The sequence below is a fragment of the Chiloscyllium plagiosum genome, unplaced genomic scaffold (assembly GCF_037043375.1).
Source record: "Chiloscyllium plagiosum isolate Xiang-an unplaced genomic scaffold, Cpla_swu_hap1 HiC_scaffold_44, whole genome shotgun sequence".
NCBI lineage: Eukaryota > Metazoa > Chordata > Chondrichthyes > Orectolobiformes > Hemiscylliidae > Chiloscyllium > Chiloscyllium plagiosum.
This window is the reverse complement of record NW_028270182.1, coordinates 18,019,337-18,044,834: the sequence shown is the minus strand read 5'-3', so window position 1 is coordinate 18,044,834 and position 25,498 is coordinate 18,019,337. Positions and strand designations below refer to the sequence as shown.

Here is a 25,498-nt window from a genome sequence, read left to right as displayed (position 1 = left end):
TTGCTATTCAGGGATAGTATCACGGCTGCAGAAAGGGAGGTCACAGAGGAGGGTTTGTCTGCAGAGTCAGTCTGGGTTGGGAGTCAGAAACAGGAAAGGAGCAGTCACTCTATTGGGAGTTTTATATAGACACCCCAGTAGCAACAGAGACATGGAGGAGTAAATTGGGAGGCAGATTTTGGAAAGGTGCAGTAATAAAAGGGTTGTTGCGATGGGTGACTCTAACTTCCCTAATATTGATTGGAACCTCCCTAGCACAAAAGGTTTGGACGGGGCAGTTTTTGTCAGGTGTCTCCAGGAAGGCTTTCTGACTCAAAACAAAGATAGGCCAACTGGAGGGGAGGCCATATTGGATTTGGTGCTTGGCAATGAACCAGGTCAGGTGTCAGATCTCTCGGTGGGAGAGCATTTCAGTGATAGTGATCACAACTCCCTGACCTTTACTATAGTCATGGAAAAAGCTAGGAGCAGACGGTGTGGGAAAGATTTTAATTGGGGGAGAGAGGAATACAATGCTATTAGGCAGGAACGGAGGTGCCTAAGTTGGGAGCAGATGTTCTCAGGGAAATGCACGACAGAAATGTGGAGGTTGCTTAGGAAGCACTTGCTGATAGTGCTGGACAGGTTTGTCCCACTGAGCCAAGGAATGGATGGTAGATTGAAATAACGTTGCGTGACAGGGATGTGGAACATCTAGTCAAGAGGGATAAGGAAAACTACTTAAGGTTGAGGAAACTCCTTGGATGCTGTCTGAACTGCTGTGCTCTTCCAGCACCACTAATCCAGAATCTGGTTTCCAGCATCTGCAGTCATTATTTTTACCTACCCCGAAGCAAGGATCAAACAGGGCTTTCGAGGGTTACAATATAGCCAGGAAGGAACTGAAGAATGGACTTAGGAGAGCTAGAAGGGGGCATGAAAAAGCTGACCAGGTCAGATTAACTTGAGGCATTCTAAACTTAGTTGAGGAACAAGAACATAGCTAGAGTGAGGGTAGGGTCAATTGGGGATAGTGGAGGGAACTTGCACCTGGAGTTGGCGGAGTTAGGGGAGGTCTTTAATGAATACTTTGCTTCAGTGTTCACTACTGAGAGGGACTTTGACATTTCTGAGGACAGTGTGAAACAGATTGATATGCTCGAACAGGTTGATGTTAAAAAAGGAAGATGTGCTGAAAAAGTTGAAAATCAGAAGGATAGATAAATCTCCTGGGCCAGACAGGACACAACCTATGTTACTACAGGAAGTGAGGGAAGAGATTGCTGAACCTTTGACAATGATCTTTGCATCCTCACTGTCTACTGGAGTAGTGCCTGATGATTGGAGGGTGGAAAATGTTATTCCCTTGTTCAAGAAAGGGAATCAGAATAATCCTTGGAATTCCAGACTAGTCAGTCTCATGTCTGTGGTGAGCAAAGTATTGGAGAGGATTCTGAGAGACAGGATTTACGATTTCTTGGAAAACCATAGTTTGATTAGAGATAGTCAGCATGGCTTTGTGAGGGGCAGGTCATGCCTCAGATAACTTATTGAATTATTTGAGGATGTGATAAAACACGTTGAGGAAGATAGAGCAGTGGGTGTGGTGTATATGGATTTTAGCAAGGTGTTTGATAAGATTCCCCAGGGTAAACTCATTCCAAAAGTGGGGCATGGGATAAGGGGAATATGGCTTTCTGGATATGTAATTGGATGCCCCATAGAAGACAGAGGGTGGTGGTAAATAGAAAGTATTCAGCCTGGAGCTCAGTGACCAGTGGTGTTCCACAGGGATCAGTTCTGGGACCTCTGCTCTTTCTGATTTTCATAATTGACTTGGATGAGGAAGTGGAAGGGTGGATTAGTAGGTTTGCTGATGACAGGAACGTGGTGGAGTTGTGGATAGTGTGGAGGCTGTTGCAGGTTGTAACGGGACATTGACAGGATGCAGAGCTGGGTTGATAAGTGGCAGGTGGAGTTCAATCTGGACAAGTGTGAAGTGATTCAGTTTGGAAGGATGAATTGGAATACAGAATACAGGGTTAAAGGCAGGATTCTAAGCAGTGTGGAAGGACAGAGGGATCTTGGATTCCATGCCCATCGATTCCTCGAGGTTGCAACCAAAGTTGTTAGGGTTGTTAAGAAGGTGTATAGTGAGTTGGGTGTCATTAGCAGGGGGATTGAGTTTCAGAGCCACACGGTTATGCCACAGCTCTATAGAGTTGGGGAGGGGTGTGCCAGTGCACCCCAGGGCCAGAGTTTGCAATTAATATAAATGAGCTGTTTGTAAGGGTTGTGTCTTTAAAATTATACCCCTGCATGAGATTGTGTTCATAAGTACAAGCCTTCTTATCAGACATTTGTAAACTGGGAGCCCTTATACAACATAGTCTCTTTATAGCACCAGTTAGAAGATTATGAGATGAAGTTTAATTCATGAAATATTTATTATATATCAAAATTTGAACACCTTCACAATGAAATTGAAGGTAAATTCAATCCCACTCCTTAACTCATTTCTGAACTTACTCTGGGTCCCTGCATAAATAAATGGGTTTATGCAGGAACTTAAGATCTGAAGCATATACCCACTCTCTTCCAGGTTGAAATTGGATTCAATGTAATTGGAACCTGAGAAATAATTCACGTTAGCAATTCGGACGTAGAGAAATGTTAATAGAAACAGCAGCCATAACAGGATGAAACTGCCTGAGATACAGAACAGCAGGATGATGGACTTTCTCCGGTTCCTTACCTCTGTGTCATTCTGATTTTCTGTCAGTTTGCCGATTTGGAGTCTTTTGCGAGTTTGAATGGCCTTTAGAATTTGTCTGACAGTCACAGCATTGAGCAGTAAGATCAAAACGAATGGGAGACAAGGGGTTGAAATGCGATGAATCCAATCAAATGCAGCCCATGCAGCCGATGTATAAAATATAGACTTAATTTTGCAATACCATGGTACATTACCGATTGTATACAATGGTTCGTAAGTGAAATACCAGAATGTATTTATGATACAGCTCATGCCACAAACTGCCCCTATAACCACAGCTGCTACTTTCTCTGTGCAATATCTTGTCTTCAATTTTGGGCAAGAAATGGCTACAAAACGATCAATAGTGAATATGACAGTTGCCCAGACAGAACAATCCCTGCTTCCAGACATTAGCACAAAATTGACACTACAAACAGGGGTGACATACAGGACACTGAACGGAAAGTAAATGCCAACAATACGGTTCAGTATTACAGCTGTAATAATGACCAGCAGGTCTGTCAGTGCCATGGATACGAGGTAGTAAGTGATGCATCTGGAGAGTCCGCACCGTCCTCTGGATAGGATCACAATCACTGTCAAGTTAGCTGCAATATGAAAAAGAGACACAATCCAGAGGATTAAGGAAATGGAATAGTGAGAAAGACAGTATGAGCAGAACCATAAGACTTGACTCCTCAAGGAGAGTTTTACAGAAATTAATTCCCTCATGTATAAAAAGTAATTATTTTGCTTAAAGCAATCAACTAGACAAACATAGGACAGAGTATTGATATCACAATGTAAAATAATATGTTATTCATATTAAATGTGAAGATTATGCATAAGAAAGTAAAAACATTGTAGGCGTTAGGCAAGAAAATTACATTAAATTAGAAGCTAAAATGTAATATTCAGCATTTAAAATCTAATGTTGAGAGCAGGAACAATTCAGAGCATTGCCTCAGTATGACCTCAGCAATGTTCACCGAGCAACCATAAGTCACAGGTCATTTTGAAGTTCAAGCTGACACTGAACGAGAATGGAGTTGGATATTGAGAATGGAAACCCAGCATTTTGTGGTACGGAGAGAGAAGAAGAAACATATGAATGGAGTGATCAGACACATGACATTTTCACCACATGTAGGCACCAATTTGTTGCAAAATTACATTATTTTGCTTTAGTCAGTTTTTACATTCAGCTGAGAAATTTTAACCCCCTCAATATTGTGACATCATATGAAACATTAGGGACCGACAGCGAGAAATAGTAATAATTGCGTCGAGATACAGCTATCCCTTGAGTACAGCAAACCAATAACCAATGCAATCATTAAATACAATACCTTTCCAATCCAATCCAGTATGTAAACCTGTCACAAAAGGTGGGAGGTTCAGAGAGGTCCCGGGGACAATTTTATTTCACTCACACGGTGGTGTGGTCTGGAATGTACTGCCTGGGAGTGTCGTCGAGATGGGAAACTCACACCATTCAAACAAAGGATGTGGATGAACACTTGAGATGGCATAATGTTCAAGGCTATGGGTTTGAAAGTGGGACTAGTGTAGATTTAGAGTAACTGTTGTTGGTGTTGACTGGATGGGCCTATTCTACCCAATATGGCTCTATGTTTCTATGGTTACACTCCTGCAATCCAGTTGATAAAATTGGATACCAGAAGTTAATATTCACTCCATTTTCACTTAACCTTTCAGAGTGAAACATTACATGGGATACCTCCGAACTCTACTCCATGCCAGTGTTATCATGTTTCCCTTCATAATTATTTTTATTCGCACGTTGGGATAGATTCTGAGATACCTGCAGGGGAGCTAGGACTTGAACTTCTGATCCAGAGGTTGGGACACTGTATAAGACAGTCCTTTGTTATAATGATGAGGGTGGCACACCAACCCACAACAATAGGGCACAAGTTGTCGATGCCCTTCACTGCACGACAGGAACAGAAGGTGCAATTATTTTTGTACCATCAGTTCATGGAAGTTACGATACTCCTCAGGCACAGATGGGACTCCAACCCAAACCTCCAGGCACAGTGATAGAGGTCTGACAATGCTGTCACAAGACCCTTTTTGGGTTAGATTTCTGGATATTATGCACTTCAGAGATGACCCACTCCCAAAGCTCTCCTCAAGTATATAGTTAACTTTATTTTATGAAACCAATGCATCCGTTTGAGAAATCTATATTGCACCATTTTTTTTTTGTATTCATTCATGGAATGTAGTCATCTACATTGGCTGGGCCAGCATTTATTGTCCTAGTTACCCTGAGAATTGTTCTGAGAGTTTCCCTTCACTGCTGGTCAGGGTGTCTTCATCTGATTGGATTCCGACCGTTGGGAGCTGTGCAAGATCAGCTTTTCCCCACAATCTCTATACTTTTAAGACACTATTTGAAAACACAGTTCCCAACTGACCATATTTGTTTTGCCATCATGGTGGTTGGCAGTGTATTGGATAACTTGCTGGTCTCATTATTGTTAGGAATCAGACCAGACCCCCTCAAAATATTTATAGACTCTAACGTTTTCTTATTTTAAAGATAGATGAGAAGTGCTGTGATCTAGACATAATGCAAATGATCAAATTATTTGACATTAAGTCAAACACAATCTATTTAAACACTGAAGTTAAAATACAAATTAAAGAAAGAGGAATTTAGAATAACTTAACACTATTGGAAAACTTAATTGAATAATAAAGGTAGTAGCTATTACTAATTAATTGTTCTAATCCAGTGATAGTCCATAAACATCCCCCTTGGCAAAAAGGCTATTTGAGACACAGACTCTGACATGCAGTTCTCCAATCCAGTAGGAAAGTAACATCAAGAGAAGGTTCAGAGAGAGTAGTAGTGAGGAGACATTTCCTGAAGCTACAAACTCTTTTTCGACCCCAATGGCTACTGCTGCTGAAAGCTAAGAAAAACTCAAAAGTCTGGTCTTTCAGAGCTGGTCACACTCATTCAGACTGTTTCCAAGGCTTCACATGTTGTTTATTTCAACCATCTTCAATAGGCAGGTCTGTACCTCTGCCTTACAACTACTTGTCAGAAAAACACCAGGGCAACATCACCTCTTAAACTAACAGCATCATCTCACTACATTACAGGTGACACAAATCCACAACGTTCTCTTGTAGCTGCTGGCTATCATTCACTCACATTGGTGGCTCAAAACATGGAATAATATCTGCGGTCACATGATCAAGAATCATAAAGGGAACACTTGAAGGGAAAATTTGCCACATTAAGTCCAAAAATTGCAAACTTTACACAGCAGATCTATGATTCACTGATAGAAATGCTCCATTAGGAGAAACTTTAAAGGGATTGTTGTTAAAGGGGGCAAGTAATTATGCATGAGTCAATAAAATATTCAGTTAAAATAGAGAGATGATGATATATAGCCAAAGCAATGATGTGGTAGAAAGACAGAATTCTCGCTAAGGAGATATATTAATATGTTTAAAACAACTATCTTTCCAGGAAACACGTTAGATCTCTGAAAGGGAAGAAGTTACACAAAAGAGACAGGTGATCACAGCAAATCAAAATGGCGTTCAAAATATATTAACAATTCCAGTCCAGTACCTGGCATCCCGATAGCTGCAAGGATGGGATAATAAATGGCAAAGAGCAGGCCTCTTGGTGCACCATGCATTTCGGTAAGATTCACTACTCCACATGAAGTGGGTGAGACATTTATACCTGACTTGAAGCTCCCAGGAGCAATTAGGTGTTTTGATTTGGAAATTAATTGCAAAATTGCAACAACAAAAAATAAGTTGTTTTGAAATGTTTTTGACATGATGTCTTATGCACAAAGGGGAGTACTGAGGAACAAAGGGAGCTTGGTTAGCACAGGTAAACAGAATGGTTATGAAGGTACAAGGAATACTAGTCTTCATTAGCCCGGAAATAGAAAATAGAATACCGAATTGGGCAGACGTTCACCAAGTTGTATTACCGATGGGCTCGAGAAAGGATTTGTTTCAGGGAGCAGTTGATTTACCACTAGGAGGAGTAAGGAAAGCTCAAGCAAAAGTACAATAATATTTTTATTAGCCTGGACTGCATAAGGATGCGGTTGAATTTTGTGTCAGGTAGTTGGAAAACTTCAGGCAGTGATAAAACCAACACCTTCAATACACATTCCTGCATTTTAGAAACCTTTTTTACAAGAGTCTTAATTGTTTGCAGAGAACCCCTACCTAAAACAAAAAAGTGGGAATCAGTATTTGTTGACTATAATGGAAGTGTCCACTGCATTTCCAGAGACCATTCCATTATGTAGTATCCTGCCTAACAGGATTGTAGAAGAGTTACTCAAATTTTTTACAGGAAATGCATTACCCACAAAGATCCAGTCAGATCAAGTATCAAATTTTACATCACAATTATTCAAGGAAGTTATGGATAGCTTAGGAATAATACAATTCAAATCCAGAATCAAAGGGAGCATGAGAACGATTTTTCCCACCTCAGGCGACTGACTGTGTGGAGTTTGCACATTCTCCCCGTGTTGGCGTGGGTTTCCTCCGGGTGCTCCGGTTTCTTCCCACAGTCCAAAGATGTGCAGGTCAGGTAAATTGGCCATGCTAAATTGCCCATAGTATTAGGTAAGGGGTGTGGGTGGGTTGCGCTTCGGCGGAGTGGTGTGGAACTGTTGGGCCGAAGGGCCTGTTTCCACACTGTAATGTTATCTAAAATCTAATCTTAACGATGGTATTGAACTTTAATGACCATGTTCAGCACTTAAAGTCAAAACTATCTTTCTAGATGATTGATATAAAGGAGTTTCATTTGTATGTGTTGCAATTAGGGATGCACCAAATGAATCAATCAAATTCAGTGCATATGAGTTTGGTTTGGGGCTTAAGGGTGAGAGAACACTAAAATTAATTAAGGAGAAGTTGGTCGATCAGAGCTCAGAGACCACACATTTGGATTATGTGTCAAATTTTAAGGAAAGATTAAATAGAGCGAGTAAGTCAGCTTGATAGCATTTGAAAGTGACACCGCAAGTAACAAAATAGAAAACAGACGAGAAATCTTTAACCCACAAGTTTGCTCATGGAGATAAAGTGTTAGTTCAGTGATAGGTGAAGCTTGAAAAGCAAGATTTAGTGGACCTTATCAAGTCAAAAGGAAATTGAGTGAGCTGAATTATTTGTTAAGAATGACAGATGGACAGAAGTCTCACAGAGAGAATGATTTGAAATTGCTCACAAGGTATTAGATAGGGAAGGAAAGTAGGAGAAGAATGTGTTCCTGGTTCCAACATAGACTGAAGAAGTAGGTTCAGAGGATTCTGAATTGGACTTTCCTCCAATTAAATTGGACAATGAGGAAGTTCTCAAAAATTGGAATAAATTATTGAGTAACATTCCAGTGGAAAAGCCAAATAACCTGGAAACGTTATTAGAATCATGGAGGGAGATGTATTGGAAATACTGGGAAGTACTAACCTGACAATGCATGATGTTGATACAGGATATGCTGTTCCAATTAAGCAACATCCTCATAGGCTTAATCCTTTAAAGTTGGCACAGGTTCAGAAACAGATTGTATGCTTGCTCAAAGCCAATGTAATCAAAATTTCTTTACTCAGAGAGTAATAAGGGTATGGAATGCTTTGCCTACATCGGTAGTAGATTCATCAAGTTTAAGTGCATTTAAGTCGTCATTGGACAGGCAAATGGACGTCCATGGAATGATGTAGGTGGGATGGGCTTCAGATTAGTATGACAGGGTGGCACAACATCGAGGGTCGAAGGGCCTGTACTGCTCTGTAATGTTCTATGTTCTATGAATTTCAATGACTGAAGCACACCCATCGTAATAGTGGCAACACCAGATGGTGTCTGATGATTATGTGTTCCTATCACAAAGACAATGCAGTTTGTTATGGACCAGGCCAGACCCCCTAAATTATTTGAAGAAGGTAGCCCAAACCCTAACTTTTTCTCATTGTAAAGGCAGATGTGAAGTGGGTGTTCCAGAAGAGATACAGCTGGTCAAACCACTCGGCTCTATGCAAAACAGCATTTACATTAACATTCCAGTTGAAACACAAACAAAAGAACACGGTGTTTAGAATAACTTAACTATAACTGACCCGATAGAGCAACTTAACAAAGGAGCTGTTCCAATCCAGTAACATCCCATAAACACACCACTTGGCAAAAAGGTAAATTCAAACACAGGTACTTACAAACAGGAGGGAGCAGCCTGCACAGAGATTTCAGGGAGAAAAGCAGTCAGGAATCATTTTCAGAAGCTTTTGCCTTCCTGGACTCCAGCATCTTGTGACTGCTGCAGCTCAATTAAACCTGAACTGGCAGAACTGGCCATTCCTCTGCTGTTGTTAAACTAGGCTTTTCCTAGACGCCTCAGCACCTCTGTCTTTACGACCTCTTTAAAAAACAATCCCAAGAACAAAATAACCATTTTTAAAGTGGCAGCATCATTATACCACCCCCTTAAATAAAAACTAGCAATATCAAATGATGGCTTCACTTTAAACCCCTTAATCTTTCTCTTTTAGCACACTACAATCCATAGACAGTGCATTGGCAATAACCATGTAAACATTCTCTACTGTATTGTATTTTTGGTCATTTACTCCTGCCACTGAACATCTCTGTTTTTTCCATCCCTGTCTTGCAATTCGTTGGCAATTATGTTTTCTCGCCCACATGTATAATTTTCACATTGAATGGTTGCCGGGAGGCATTGTGGCTCAGTGGTTAGCACTGCTGCCTCACAGCACTGGGAACCTGGGCTCAATTCCCACATTGGGTAGCTGTCCCATGTGGAGTTTGTACATTCTCCCCATGTCTGTGTGGGTTTCTTCCCACAATCCAAAGGTGTGCTGTTCTGGTGAATTGGCCATGTTAAATTGCGTATAGTGGTAAGTACATTACTCAGGGGTAAATATAGGGGAATGGGTCTGGGTGAGTTATGCTTTGGAGGTCGGTGTGGACTTGTTGGGTTGAAAGTCCTGTTTCCATTCTGGAGGGAAGTGAACCTAATAATAAATTCCACCTAAACAGCCTGGAAATTTTGCCTTTAAATTTCTCCACAAACCTCAATGGGTTATGATTAGTGTATATGATTGACTCCGTCACATTACTGGCTACATAAATGTTGAAATGTTGTCATGCCAACAACAAGCTCAAGGTCTCCTTCTCAATTATCAAATATTTCTGCTGATGAATGTTCAATTTCTTGTTGAAATACCCAATAGGTCTTTCTATCCCAACCCCCGCCATTGTCTTCCTGCAAGAGCACAGCACCGACACCGACATGACTCCCCTCGACAGTCACTTTGAATGGTTTTGTATGGCTAACACTGGAGCAGTCGTTATCACAGCTTTCAGGCTGTCAAATGCCCAATAACAGACCACTAGAACCTTTTGCCTTTCTTTAGCAAATCAGTGAGTGGAGCAGCTACCCTGCTAAAACTTTATGTGAATGTCCAATAAAACCCACTCAACCCTTGGAATCGTAGACCTGCCCTCTTCATTGTTAGTCTGGGAAAGTCCCCAATTACCTTTGTTTTCACATTGGGTGGAGCCATTTGTCCATGTCCTATAACATAGCCCTGGAAGGTGACCTGGTGAGCTCCCTCTTAGCCAGGTTTATCACCAAGCCTGCTTCCCAAAGTCAATTGAATAATTCTGATAAATGTTGGAAATGTTCCATTCATGGGTGATAAAATCTGTATTTAAAAGCTGTATTACAAAAGCTGAAATTGTCATCATTCTTTTCAACAAAGGTACTTGCCAGTATCCTCTCAGTACATCCAACGTGGAAATATAAGTTGGTGGTCCCAATTTTTCCATACAGTCTTGCAAATGTGGAAGCATAATTTGTAACTGCAGTGACTTGGCGAAAGTCTACACAAGACCACTGGGTACCATTTGGCTTTGGCACTATGACTATGGGTGAGCTCCGGTCTCTGTAACTCACTTTGTTTATGTTGTCTTGGAGCATGCATACAATCTTGTGCCAACTTCACCGGGTTAAGTTGATAAGGATGTTGCTTAATTGGAACAGCATTTCCTATATCTCCATGGTGCATGATCAGATTAGTATTTCCCAGTATTTCCCACATATCCTCCATGCAACAGTAATAATGTTCAGGTCATTCCAAATGTCCTCTGGAAGGTAACTCAATAATTTATCCCAATTATTGACAACTTCCTCATTGTACAATTTAATTTGAGGAATGTCCAATTCAGAATCCTTGGAACTTGGTCCTTCACTCCACATTGGAACCAGGGAACACATTCTCCTTTTATTTTCCTGCCCTGACAAAATACCTTTTGAGCAGATTCACATAACACACTCTCTGTGAGATTTCTTTCTATCTGGACTTCTTATCAAATAGTTCATCTCGTGCAATCTTCTTTTGACTTGATAAGGTCCACTAAACCTTGCTTTTAAAGGCTTACCTATCATTGGAAGTAACACTAACACTTTATCCTTGTTATCAAAACTGTGAGTTTTTGATTTCTTGATTGCAACATTCAATGACATCCTTACGCAGTCCTACCAGTAAAAATGTTCTTGTGTTATAGCTTGAGTTTTTCTTACCCCCTAAATGATCTCCTCCCGGTAATTCATGTGCTACCTGCAATACCTCCTTTCTATAACCTACTGGTATCACAACTTATAAGACCATAAGACTATGGTCGTGAATCCCATAGATGTCCCTCTCTCTGGCTGAAGTAATGTCTTCTTACCTCCATTCTAAAAGCTCTTCCCTTTATCTAAGGCTGTGCCCTCAGGTCCTAGTCCCTCCTACCAATGGAAACATCTTCCCAACATCCTCTCTGTCCAGGAAATTTGTTATTCTGAATGTTTCAATTAGATCCTCCCTCATCCTTCTAAAATCCATTGAGTATAGTCCAAGAGTCCTCAAACATTCCTCATATGTTGAGCGTTTCATTCCTGGGACCATGTTCATGAACCTCCTCTGAAACAACTCCAGGGTCAGCACATCCTTCCTGAGATATGGGGCCCAAAACTGCGCTCAATGCTCCAAATGTAATCTAACCAGAGCCTAAAAGAGCCTCAGAAATACATCCTTGCTTTTATATTCAAAGTAAATGACACCATTGCCTTTGCCTTCCTAACTACTAACTCAACCTGCAAGTTTACTGAGATTACTGAGATTAGATTACAGTGTGGAAACAGGCCCTTTGGCCCAACAAGTCCACACCGACCCGCCGAAGCGCAACCCACCCAGACCCATTCCCCTACATTTACCACTTCACCTAACACTACAGGCAATTTAGCATGGCCAATTCACCTAAACTGCACATTTTTTTGGATTGGGGGAGAAAACCGGAGCACCCGGAAGAAACCCACGCAGACACGGGGAGAATGTGCAAACTCCACACAGAGAGTCACCTGAGGCAGGAATTAGCTTGAGAGAATCCTGAATGAGAACTCCCAAGTCTCTTTGCACATTTATATTTCTGAATTTTCTCCTCAATTTGAAAATGTCCATGTCTCTATTCTTCCGAGCAAAGTACATGACCTCACATTTTCTCATGTTGTACTCCATCTGCCACTTCTTTGCCCACTGTCCTAACCTGCCCAAATCTTTCTGCAGCCTCCCCACCTCCTCAATGCTACCTGTCTCTCCACCTATCTTTGTATCATCTGCAAACATAACCAGAATTCCCACAGTTGAACTTGATGAACTTCTACCCATTTCTCATCTGCTTGAACACAGTGGAAACTCGATTATCCGAGTGAGATGGGCGGGCACTATTTCGTTCGGATAACCGATTATTCGGAAAATCAATTAAACGCCTATCCTCTGGGGCTCGGAATTTTAAAGTCTGCTCTCCATTCAGGAGACTAGCAGCAGCACACAGTGTGCGAGACCCCGCCCCGGCCCCTCCTCGTCGTCCAACCCCTCCCCCCAACCCATTCCAACCCCGTTCACCCCGACCACCCAACCCAGTCCAGCCCCTTCCCTCACCCCCGTCTCCCAACACCATTCAACTCCTGCCCCCCTCCCCCATTCCCCCCCACCTGTCTTTTTGAGGTAAGTCTCCAAATAGCGCACACATCCACAGACACATGCACAACATATGAGTGCAAATTTTTGACAGGTTCCCTGTTTGCCCTGCACAGGACAATGTTGGAGAGATTATTTCTGGGAAGCAGGGGGAGGGGTTGCCGGGGTGGGGGGTGGGGGGTGGTGGGGCGGGGGTAGTGTACAAATCTCTGTAGATCTCCAGGGAGGGTGGGGGTGGGGGCGGGGATGGGGGCGTGTGGGGGGTGTGGGGTGGGGTTGGGAGAGTGGGGGATTGGGCAGGGTTGGGGATGGGTGTGGGTCGGTGTTGGATGGGGTTGTGAGGGAGGGAATGGGGGCGGGGTTGGGGACGGGTGGGAGGTGGTGTTGGATGGGGTTGGGAGGGTGGGGTTGGTCGGGGTTGGGGACGGTTGGGGGTTGTTGGATGGGGTTGGGAGGGGAGGGGTGAGTGGACGGGTTTGGGGATGGGTCGGGGCGTGGTTTTGGATGGGGTTTGGAGTGTGGGTGTGGGGGCGGGCTTGGGGATGGGTGGGGTGTGTCAGATGGGGTTGTGATTGCGGGGGTGGGGGTGGATTTGGGGACGGATGGAGGGTTGTTGTTGGATGGGGTTGGGAGGGTGGGGGTGGTGGTGGGGTTGGGGACTGGTGGGGGGTGGTTGATGGGGTTGGGATGGTGGGGGTGGGGGCGGGGTTTGGGACTGGTGGAGGGTGTTGTATGGGGTTGGGAAGACGGTGATGGGGGTGGGGTTGTGGAGGGGTGGGGGTCGGTGTTGGATAGGTTTGTGACGGCGAGGGTGGGGGCGGGGTTGTGGACAGATGGGGGTGGTGTTGGATGGGGTTGGGAGGGCAGGGATGGGGGTGGGGCTGGGGACGAGTGGGGGCAGGGTTGGATAGGGTTGGGAGGGCAGGGGTGTGGGGGCGGGGTTGGGGATGGATAGGGGGTGGTATTGGATGGGGTTGGGAGGGCGGGTGTATGGGGAGGATTGGGGATGGGTATGGGGTGTTGGATAGGGTTGTGACGGCGTGTGTGTGGGTGGGGTTGTGGATGGTTGGGGGGTGTTGGATGGGGTTGTGAGGGCATGTGTGTGGGTGGGGTTGGGGATGGGTAGGGGTCGGTGTTGGATGGGGTTGTGATGGTGGTGTGGGGGTGGGGTTTGGGCCCCGGGGCGTGGGGTGTTCAATGGGGTTGGGGAGTGGTGGTGGGGTAGACCGTGGGTGGGGTCCGATGGGTTTGGGGGGGTGCGGTCTCGTGCACAGTGTGCTGCTGCTTCGTCTCCTGAACGGGGAGCGGGCTTAACAGAAAACACCAAGCCCCAGAGGAAAGGCATTGAATCAATTAACCGAATAACCAATTATCCAAATGAAATCATGCCCGCCCATCTCGTTCGGATAATGAGGTTCCTCTGTACTATGGTTCCTGGGATTGAGTGGGTTTTGTTGGAAGTTCATGCCAGATTTTCCCAGTGTGATTACTTCACTGACTGATTTACTGAGAAGCTGCAGAAACTGTCAGTGGATGGTAAACTGTCCGAAGGCATGTCACAGCCTGAAAGCTGTGTTAACCACTGGCCCAGTGTTAGCCACACCTAATTACACAAAACCCCCATTCAAGGTGCCTATCGATGTGAGTGATGTGCTGTGCTCTTACAGGGAGGCGACAAGAACCTATCGGGCATTTTTCCAGAGAATTGATTCAGTATAATCAGAAATATTTCACAATTGAAAAGAAAATTGCAGCAGCAGGTGCGGTGAGAGTGTGGACGTGGGGGGCTGTCGGGAAGGTTCATTTTTCTCTTAAATACCTCATGAATAGGCCTAGCGAAGGCTCAACAGGCATGGAGGTGGAAATGGGGATTGCTGGGCTTGTGAACTGATATATTCAGGCAGTGGCTAAACCCGTGACACTACTTGTGTAGTGTCTCCCTCCTCCTCGAACTAAACACAAAGACTGTGTGTGGAGGCTCGGTATGGTCAGGCTCCTTTTAGCTTTTTAAAATTTATTCAATCTCTCTTGGTAAGTTAGAGCAGAGGAGATGGATGTTTGAGCAGTTGTATGATGCTCTTGCAGGATGTGGGAGGTGAGGGTCACCACTAGTGTCCCTGCTAAAGTGCACCCAACTCCATCTCCTCACAGACAGCGTTAGGGAATTGGAGCTGGTGCTGGATGAACTCCGGATCATTCGGGAGACTAAGGGGGTGATAGAGAGGAGTTTTATAGAGACAGTCACACATATGTTACAGGATAAAGGTAGCTGTGCGACCGTCAGGAGAGGGAAAGGGAATAGGCAGACAGTACGGCCATTCCCCTCAATAATAAGTATACCGCTTTGGATACTGCTGCAGGGGACTGACCTACCAGGGAAAACGGCAAGGTCTCTGACACTGAGCCTGGCTCTGTGGCTCAGAAGGGAATGGGGGAGAATAGGAGAGCAATTGTGATAGGAGATTCAATCGTGACAGGAGATTCTGTGGTCGGGAATGAGACTCCCGGATGGTGTGTTGCCCCCTGGGTGTCAGGGTGAAGGATGTCTTGGATTGAGTCTACAGGATTCTTAAGAGGGAGGGAGACTAGCCAGAAGTTGTGGCACACATCGATATCACTGACACGGGCAGGGAAAGGTAGGAGGACCTGAAAAGAGAGTATAGGGAATTAGGTTGGAAGGTAGAAGGCAGGATGAGCAGAGTCGGAATCTCAGGCTTGCTACCAGCTAGTGAGGCTCGGAATAAAGAGTGAGTGCAAATGAACACAAGGCTGCAGAGCTGGTGCAGGAGGGAGGGCTTCAGATATGTGGATTATTGGGATACTTTCTGGGGAAGGTGAGACCTGTATAAGAAGGATGGATTGCACCTGAACTGGAGGGGAACCAATATCCTGGGTGGGAGGTTTGCGAGAGCTCTTTGGGAGGGTTTAAACTAGATTTGCAGGGGGGTGGGAACCAAAGCTACAGATCAGGTAGTAGTGAACAGCCATACGGTGTGCAGAGAGTCTGTGAGGAGGGATAGGCACAGTCAGTGTGATAGGTTGAAGTGTGTCTATTTTAATGCAAGAAGGATTAGAGATAAGGGGGAACAATCTCAGAGCATAGATCAATCCTTGGAACTATAATGTTGCGGCCATTAGGGAGATTTGGATATCACAGGGGCAGCAATGAGTGTTGGATATTCCAGGGTTTAGATGTTTGAAAAGGAATAGTGGGGGGGAGGTCACAGAGGAGGATTTGTCTGCAGAGTCAGTCTGGGTTGGGAGTCAGAAACAGGAAAGGAGCAGTCACTTTATTGGGAGTTTTCTATAGACACCCCAATAGCAACAGAGACATGGAGGAGTAAATTGGGAGGCAGATTTTGGAAAGGTGCAGCAATAAAAGGGTTGTTGCGATGGGTGACTCTAACTTCCCTATTGATTGGAACCTCCCTAGCACAAAGAGTTTGGACAGGGCAGTTTTTGTCAGGTGTCTCCAGGAAGGCTTTCTGACTCAATACAAAGATAGGCCAACTGGAGGGGAGGCCATATTGGATTTGGTGCTTGGCAATGAACCAGATCAGGTGTCAGATCTCTCGGTGGGAGAGCATTTCAGTGATCGTGATCACAACTCCCTGAGCTTTACTATACTCATGGAAAAAGATAGGAACAGACGGTGTGGGAAAGATTTTAATTGGGGGAGAGAGGAATACAATGCTATTAGGCAGGAACGGAGGTGCCTAAGTTGGGAGCAGATGTTCTCAGGGAAATGCACGACAGAAATGTGGAGGTTGCTTAGGAAGCACTTGCTGATAGTGCTGGACAGGTTTGTCCCACTGAGCCAAGGAATGGATGGTAGGTTGAAGTAACGGTGCGTGACAGGGATGTGGAACATCTAGTCAAGAATGAAATGGAAACCTACTTAAGGTTGAGGAAGCAAGAATAAGACAGGGCTTTCGAGGCTTACAAAGTAGCCAGGAAGGAACTGAAGAATGGACTTAGGAGAGCTAGAAGGGGGCATGAAAAACCTTGCCAGGTCAGATTAACTTGAGGCATTCTAAACTTACTTGAGGAACAAGAACATAGCTAGAGTGAGGGTAGGGTCAATTGGGGATAGTGGAGGGAACTTGTACCTGGAGTTGGAGGAGTTAGGGGAGATCCTTAATGAATACTTTGCTTCAGTGTTCACTACTGAGAGGTACCTTGACATTTCTGAGGACAGCGTGAAACAGATTGATGTGCTCGAACAGGTTGATGTTAAAAAAGGAGGATGTGCTGAAAATGATGAAAATCAGAATGATAGATAAATCTCCTGGGCCAGACAGGATACAACCTATGTTACTACAGGAAGTGAGGGAAGAGATTGCTGAACCTTTGGCAATGATCTTTGCATCCTCACTGTCTACTGGAGTAGTGCCTGATGATTGGAGAGTGGAAAATGTTATTCCCTTGTTCAAGAAAGGGAATCAGAATAATCCTTGGAATTCCAGACTAGTCAGTCTCATATCTGTGGTGGGCAAAGTATTGGAGAGGATTCTGAGAGACAGGATTTACGATTTCTTGGAAAACCATAGTTTGATTAGAGATAGTCAGCATGGCTTTGTGAGGGGCAGGTCATGCCTCAGAAAACTTATTGAATTATTTGAGGATGTGATAAAACACATTGAGTAAGATAGAGCAGTGGGTGTGGTGTGCATGGATTTTAGCAAGGTGTTTGATAAGATTCCCCAGGGTAAACTCATTCCAAAAGTGGGGCATGGGATAAGGGGAATATGGCTTTCTGGATATGTAATTGGATGCCCCATAGAAGACAGAGGGTGGTGGTAAATAGAAAGTATTCAGCCTGGAGCTCAGTGACCAGTGGTGTTCCACAGGGATCAGTTCTGGGACCTCTGCTCTTTCTGATTTTCATAATTGACTTGGATGAGGAAGTGGAAGGGTGAGTTAGTAAGTTTGCTGATGACAGGAAGGTTGGTGGAGTTGTGGATAGTGTGGAGGGCTGTTGCAGGTTGTAACGGGACATTGACAGGATGCAGAGCTGGGTTGATAAGTGGCAGGTGGAGTTCAATCTGGACAAGTGTGAAGTGATTCAGTTTGGAAGGTTGAATTGGAATACAGAAGACAGGGTTAATGGCAGGATTCTTGGCAGTGTGGAGGGACAGAGGGATCTTGGATTCCATGCCCATCGATTCCTCAAGGTTGCCACCCAAGTTGTTAGGGTTGTTAAGAAGGTGTATAGTGTGTTGGCTGTCATTAGCAGGGGGATTGAGTTTCAGAGCCACACGGTTATGCCACAGCTCTATAGAGTTGGGGAGGGGTGTGCCAGTGCACCCCAGGGCCAGAGTTTGCAATTAATATAAATGAGCTGTTTGTAAGGGTTGTGTCTTTAAAATTATACCCCTGCATGAGATTGTGTTCATAAGTACGAGTTTTCTTAAGTCAGACATACGTAAACTGGGAGCCCTTACACAACACAGTCTCTTTATAGCACCAGTTGAAAGATTACGAGATGAAGTTTAATTCATGAAATATTTATTATATATCAAAATTTGAACACCTTCACAATGAAATTGAAGGAAATTACAATCCCACTCCTTAACTCATTTCTGAACTTACTCTGGGTCCCTGCATAAATAAATGGGTTTATACAGGAACTTAAGATCTGAAGCATATACCCACTTTCTTCCAGGTTGAAATTGGATTCAATGTAATTGGAACCTGAGAAATAATTCACGTTAGCAATTCGGATGTAGAGAATTGATAATAGAAACAGCAGCCATAACAGGATGAAACTGCCTGAGATACAGAACAGCAGGATGATGGACTTTCTCCGGTTCCTTACCTCCGTGTCATTCTGATTTTCTGTCTGTTTGCCAACTTGGAGTCTTTTGCGAGTTTGAATGGCCTTTAGAATTTGTCTGACAGTCACAGCATTGAGCAGTAAGATCAAAACGAATGGGAGACAAGGGGTTGAAATGCAATCAATCCAATCATATGCAGCCCATGCAGCCGATGTATAAAATATAGACTTAATTTTGCAATGCCATGGTACATTACCGATTGTATACAATGGTTCATAAGTGAAATACCAGAATGTATTCTTGATACAGCTCATGCCACAAACTGCCCCTATAACCACAGCTGCTACTTTCTCTGTGCAATATCTTGTCTTCAATTTTGGGCAAGAAATGGCTACAAAACGATCAATAGTGAATATGACAGTTGCCCAGACAGAACAATCCCTGCTTCCAGACATTAGCACAAAATTGACACTACAAACAGGGGTGACATACAGGACACTGAATGGAAAGTAAATGCCAACAATACGGTTCAATATTACAGCTGTAATAATGACCAGCAAGTCTGTCAGTGCCATGGATACGAGGTAGTAAGTGATGCATCTGGAGAGTCCGCACCTTCCTCTGGATAGGATCACAAACACTGTCAAGTTAGCTGCAATATGAAAAAGAGACACAATCCAGAGGATTAAGGAAATGGAATAGTGAGAAAGACAGTATGAGCAGAACCATAAAACTTGACTCCTCAAGGAGAGTTTTACAGAAATTAATTCCCTCATGTATAAAAAGTAATTATTTTGCTTAAAGCAATCAACCAGACAAACATAGGACAGAGTACGGATATCACAATGTAAAATAATATGTTATTCATATTAAATGTGAAGATTATGCATATGAAAGTAAAAACAATGTAGGATTTAGTTAAGAAAATTACATTAAATTAGGAGCTAAAATGTAATATTCAGCATTGAGAATCGAAGGTTGAGAGCAGGAACAATTCAGAGCATTGCCTCAGTATGACCTCAGCATACTGGATATTGAGAATGGAAACCCAGCATTTTGTGGTACGGAGAGAGAAGAAGAAACATATGAATGGATTGATCAGACACATGACATTTTCACCATATGTAGGCACTTTTTAAAGACAATTTGTTGCAAATTAACATTATTTTGCTGAGAAATTTTAACCCCCTCAATATTGTAACTTCATATGAAACATTAGGGACAGCGAGAAATAGTAATAATCGCATCGAGATACAGCTATCCCTTGAGTACAGCAAACCAATAACCAATGCAATCATTAAATACAATACCTTTCCAATCCAATCCAGTATGTAAACCTGTCACAAAAGGTGGGAGGTTCAGAGAGGTCCCGGGGACAATTTTATTTCACTCACACGGTGGTGTGGTCTGGAATGTACTGCCTGGGAGTGTCGTCGAGATGGGAAACTTACACCATTCAAACAAAGGATGTGGATGAACACTTGAGATGGCATAATGTTCAAGGCTATGGGTTTGAAAGTGGGACTAGTGTAGATTTAGAGTAACTGTTGTTGGTGTTGACTGGATGGGCCTATTCTACCCAATATGGCTCTATGTTTCTATAGTTACACTCCTGCAATCCAGTTGATAAAATTGGATACCAGAAGTTAATATTCACTCCATTTTCACTTAACATTTCAGAGTGAAGCATTACATGGGATACCTCCGAACTCTACTCCATGCCAGTGTTATCATGTTTCCTTTCATAATTATTTTTAATCGCACATTGGGATAGATTCTGAGATACCTGCAGGGGAGCTAGGACTTGAACTTCTGATCCAGAGGTTGGGACACTGTATAAGACAGTCCTTTGCTGTAATGATGAGGGTGGCACACCAACCCACAACAATAGGGCACACGTTGTCGATGCCCTTCACTGCATGACAGGAACAGAAGGTGCAATTATTTTTGTACCATCAGTTCATGGAAGTTACGATACCCCTCAGGCACAGATGGGACTCCAACCCAAACCTCCAGGCACAGTGATTGAGGTCTGACAATGCCGTTACAAGACCCTTTTTGGGTTGGATTTCTGGATATTATGCACTTCAGAGATGACCCACTCCCAAAGCTCTCCTCAAGTATATAGTTAACTTTATTTTATGAAACCAACGCATCCGTTTGAGAAATCTATATTGCACCATTTTTTCTATTTATTCATGGAATGTAGTCATCTACACTGGCTGGGCCAGCATTTATTGTCCTAGTTACCCTGAGAATTGTTCTGAGAGTTTCCCTTCACTGCTGGTCAGGGTGTCTTCATCTGATTGGATTCCGACCGTTGGGAGCTGTGCAAGATCAGCTTTTCCCCACAATCTCTATACTTTTAAGACACTATTTGAAAACACAGTTCCCAACTGACCACATTTGTTTTGCCATCATGGTGGTTGGCAGTGTATTGGATAACTTGCTGGTCTCATTATTGTTAGGAATCAGACCAGACCCCCTCAAAATATTTATAAACTCTAATGTTTTCTTATTTTAAAGATAGATGAGAAGTGCTGTGTTCTAGACATAATGCAAATGATCAAATTATTTGACATTAAGTCAAACACAATCTATTTAAACACTGAAGTTAAAATACAAATTAAAGAAAGAGGAATTTAGAATAACTTAACACTATTGGAAAATTTAATTGAATAATAGAGGTAGTAGCTATTACTAATTAATTGTTCTAATACAGTGATATTCCATAAACACACCCCTTGGCAAAAAGGCTATTTCAGACACAGACTCTGACATGTAGTTCTCCAATCCAGGAGGAATGTAACATCAAGAGAAGGTTCAGAGAGAGTCGCAGCGAGGAGATATTTCCTGAAGCTACAAACTCTTTTTAGACCCCAGTGGTTTCTGCTGCTGAAAGCTAAGAAAAACTCAAAAGCCTGGTCTTTCAGAGCTGGTCACACTCATTCAGACTGTTTCCAAGGCTTCAATAGCCAGGTCTGCACCTCTGCCTTACAACTACTTGTCAGTAAAACACCAGGGCAACATCACCTCTTAAACTAACAGCATCATCTCACTACATTACAGGTGACACAAATCCACAACGTTCTCTTGTAGCTGCTGGCTATCATTCACTCACATTGGTGGCTCAAAACATGGAATAATACCTGCGGTCACATGATCAAGAATCATAAAGGGACACTTGAAGGGAAATTTTGCCACATTAAGTCCAAAAATTGCAAACTTTACACAGCAGATCTATGATTCACTGATAGAAATGCTTCATTAGGAGAAACTTTAAAGGGATTGTTGTTAAAGGGGGCAAGTTATTATGCACGAGTCAATAAAATATTCAGTTAAAATAGAGAGATGATGATATATAGCCAAAGCAATGATGTGGTAGAAAGACAGAATTCTCGCTAAGGAGATATATTAATATGTTTAAAACAACTATCTTTCCAGGAAACACGTTAGATCTCTGAAAGGGAAGAAGTTCACAAAACAGACAGGTGATCACAGGAAATCAAAATGGCGTTCAAAATATATGACAAATTCCAGTCCAGTACCTGGCACCCCGATAGCTGCAAGGATGGGATAATAAATGGCAAAGAGCAGGCCTCTTGGCGCACCATGCATTTCGGTAAGATTCACTACTCCACATGAAGTGGGTGAGACATTTATACCTGACTTGAAGCTCCCAGGAGCAATTAGGTGTTTTGATTTGGAAATTAATTGCAAAATTGCAACAACAAAAAATAAGCTGTTTTGAAATGTTTTTGACATGATGTCTTATGCACAAAGGAAGGTCCTAGGGGAGTACTGAGGAACAAAGGGAGCTTGGTTAGCACAGGTAGACAGGATGGTTAAGAAGGTACAAAGAATACTAGTCTTCATTTGCCTGGAAATAGATATAGAATACCGAATTGGGCAGACGTTCACCAAGTTGTATTACCGGTGGGCTTGAGAATGGATTTCTTTCAGGGAGCAGTTGATTTACCACTAGGAGGAGTAAGGAAAGCACAAGCCAAAGTACAATAATATTTTTATTAGCCTGGACTGCATAAGGATGCGGTTGAATTTTGCAGGATACATCATTTGTGTCAGGTAGTTGGAAAACCTCAGGCAGTGATAAAACCAACACCTTCAATACACATTCCTGCATTTTAGAAACCTTTTTTACAAGAGTCTTAATTGTTTGCAGAGAACCCCTACCTAAAACAAAAAAGTGGGAATCAGTATTTGTTGACTATAATGGAAGTGTCCACTGCATTTCCAGAGGCCATTCCATTATGTAGTATCCTGCCTAAAAGGATTGTAGAAGAGTTACTCAAATCTTTTACAGGAAATGCATTACCCACAAAGTTACAATCAGATCAAGTATCAAATTTTACATCACAATTCTTCTAGGAAGTTATGGATAGTTTAGGAATAATACAATTCAAATCCAGAATCAAGGGGAGCATTAGAACAATTGTATTGAACTTTAATGACCCCATATTCAGCACTTAAAGTCGAAACTATCTATCTCAATGATTGGTATAAAGGAGTTTCATTTGTATGTGTTGCAATTAGGGATGCACCAAATGAATCAATCAAATTCAGTGCATATGAGTTTGGTTTGGTGCTTAAGGGTGAAAGAACACTAAAATTAATTCAGGAGAAGTTGGTCGATCAGAGCTCAGAGACCACACATTTGGATTATGTGTCAAATTTTAAGGAAAGATTAAATAGAGCAAGTAAGTCAGCTTGATAGCATTTGAAAGTAACACCACAAGTAACAAAGTAGAAAACATATTAGAAATCAATAACCCACAAGTTTGCTCATGGAGATCAAGTGTTAGTTCAGTGATAGGTGAAGCTTGAAAAGCAAGGTTTAGTGGACCTTATCAAGTCGAAAGGAAATTGAGTGAGCTGAATTATTTGTTAAGAATGAAAGATGGACAGAAGTCTCACAGAGAGGATGATTTGAAATTGCTCACAAGGGCAATTTAGATAGGGAAGGAAAGCAGGAGAAGATTGTGTTCCTGGTTCCAACACAGAGTGAAAAAGTAGGTTCAGAGGATTCTGAATTGGACTTTCCTCCAATTAAATTGGACAATGAGCAAGTTCTCAAAAATTGGGATAAATTATTGAGTAACATTCCAGTGGAAAAGCCAAATAACCTGGAAACGTTATTAGAATCATGGAGGGAGATGTATTGGAAATACTGGGAAGTACTAACCTGACAATGCATGATGTTGATACAGGATATGCTGTTCCAATTAAGCAACATCCTCATAGGCTTAATCCTTTAAATTTGGCACAGGTTCAAAAACAGATTGTATGCTTGCTCAAAGCCAATGTAATCAAAATTTCTTTACTCAGAGAGTAATAAGGGTATGGAATGCTTTGCCTACATCGGTAGTAGATTCACCAAGTTTAAGTGCATTTAAGTCGTCATTGGACAGGCAAATGGACGTCCATGGAATGATGTAGGTGGGATGGGCTTCAGATTAGTATGACAGGGTGGCACAACATCGAGGGTCGAAGGGCCTGTACTGCTCTGTAATGTTCTATGTTCTATGAATTTCAATGACTGAAGCACACCCATCGTAATAGTGGCAACACCAGATGGTGTCTGATGATTATGTGTTCCTATCACAAAGACAATGCAGTTTGTTATGGACCAGGCCAGACCCCCTCAAATATTTGAAGAAGGTAGCCCAAACTCTAACTTTTTCTCATTGTAAAGGCAGATGTGAAGTGGGTGTTCCAGAAGAGATACAGCTGGTCAAACCACTCGGCTCTATGCAAAACAGCATTTACATTAACATTCCAGTTGAAACACAAACAAAAGAAAACGGTGTTTAGAATAACTTAACTATAACTGACCCGATAGAGCAACTTAACAAAGGAGCTGTTCCAATCCAGTAACATCCCATAAACACACCACTTGGCAAAAAGGTAAATTCAAACACAGGTACTTACAAACAGGAGGGAGCAGCATGCACAGAGATTTCAGGGAGAAAAGCAGTCAGGAATCATTTTCAGAAGCTTTTGCCTTCCTGGACTCCAGCATCTTGTGATTGCTGCAGCTCAATTAAACCTGAACTGGCAGAACTAGCCATTCCCCTGCTGTTGTTAAACTAGGCTTTTCCTAGACTCCTCAGCAACTCTGTCTTTACGACCTCTTTAAAAAACAATCCCAAGAACAAAATAACCATTTTTAAAGTGGCAGCATCATTATACCACCCCCTTAAATAAAAACTAGCAATATCAAATGATGGCTTCACTTTAAACCCCTTAATTTTACTCTGTTAGCACACCTACAATACATAGACAGTGCATTGGCGATAACCATGTAAACATTCTCTACTGGTCTTTTTGGTCATTTACTCCTGCCACTGAACATCTCTGTTTTTTTCATCCCTGTCTTGGAATACATTGGCAATTATGTTTTCTCATCCACATGTATAATTTTCAAATTGAATGGTTGCCGGGAAGCATTGTGGCTCAGTGGATAGCACTGCTGCCTCACAGCACTGGGAACCTGGGCTCAATTCCCACATTGGGTAGCTGTCCCATGTGGAGTTTGTACATTCTCCCCGTGTCTGTGTGGGTTTCTTCCCACAATCCAAAGATGTGCAGTTCTGGTGAATTGGCCATGCTAAATTGCGTATATTGGTAAGTACATTACTCAGGTGTAAATATAGGGGAATGGGTCTGGGTGAGTTATGCTTTGGAGGTTGGTGTGGGCTTGTTGGGTTGAAAGTCCTGTTTCCATTCTGGAGGGAAGTGAACCTAATAATAAATTCCACCTAAGAAGCCTGGAAATTTTGCCCTTAAATTTCTCCACAAACCTCAATGGGTTATGATCAGTGTATATGATTGACTCCGTCACATTACTGGCTACATAAATGTTGAAATGTTGTCATGCCAACACCAAGCTCAAGGTC

General features: G+C 42.7%; 3 protein-coding genes across 3 annotated transcripts in view; 1 reads left to right on the top strand and 2 right to left on the bottom strand.

Moving 5' to 3' along the window:
• LOC122544413 (uncharacterized) overlaps positions 1-25,498 on the top strand; it is a 267,938-nt gene that overhangs the window by 107,894 nt on the left and 134,546 nt on the right. The gene's annotated exons all lie outside the window — the stretch shown is intronic.
• Positions 2,435-6,426, bottom strand: LOC148137342 (putative G protein-coupled receptor 139). The gene is made up of 2 exons (XM_087982831.1): positions 6,357-6,426; positions 2,435-3,345 (listed from the first exon to the last, which is right to left on the bottom strand). The coding sequence occupies exons 1-2, from the start codon at positions 6,424-6,426 to the stop codon at positions 2,435-2,437; spliced, it is 981 nt and encodes a 326-aa protein (XP_087838957.1).
• On the bottom strand, positions 18,323-22,199 carry LOC148137341 (putative G protein-coupled receptor 139). The gene is made up of 2 exons (XM_087982830.1): positions 22,130-22,199; positions 18,323-19,233 (listed from the first exon to the last, which is right to left on the bottom strand). The coding sequence occupies exons 1-2, from the start codon at positions 22,197-22,199 to the stop codon at positions 18,323-18,325; spliced, it is 981 nt and encodes a 326-aa protein (XP_087838956.1).

Coding starts and splice junctions, on each gene's coding strand:
- LOC148137342 (XM_087982831.1), bottom strand. CDS start 6,426: ATGCATGGTGCACCAAGAGGCCTGCTCTTTGCCATTTATTATCCCATC. Junction 3,346..6,356: donor TGCAGCTATCGGGATGCCAG/GTACTGGACTGG, acceptor TTCATATTGCAG/CTAACTTGACAGTGATTGTG.
- LOC148137341 (XM_087982830.1), bottom strand. CDS start 22,199: ATGCATGGTGCGCCAAGAGGCCTGCTCTTTGCCATTTATTATCCCATC. Junction 19,234..22,129: donor TGCAGCTATCGGGGTGCCAG/GTACTGGACTGG, acceptor TTCATATTGCAG/CTAACTTGACAGTGTTTGTG.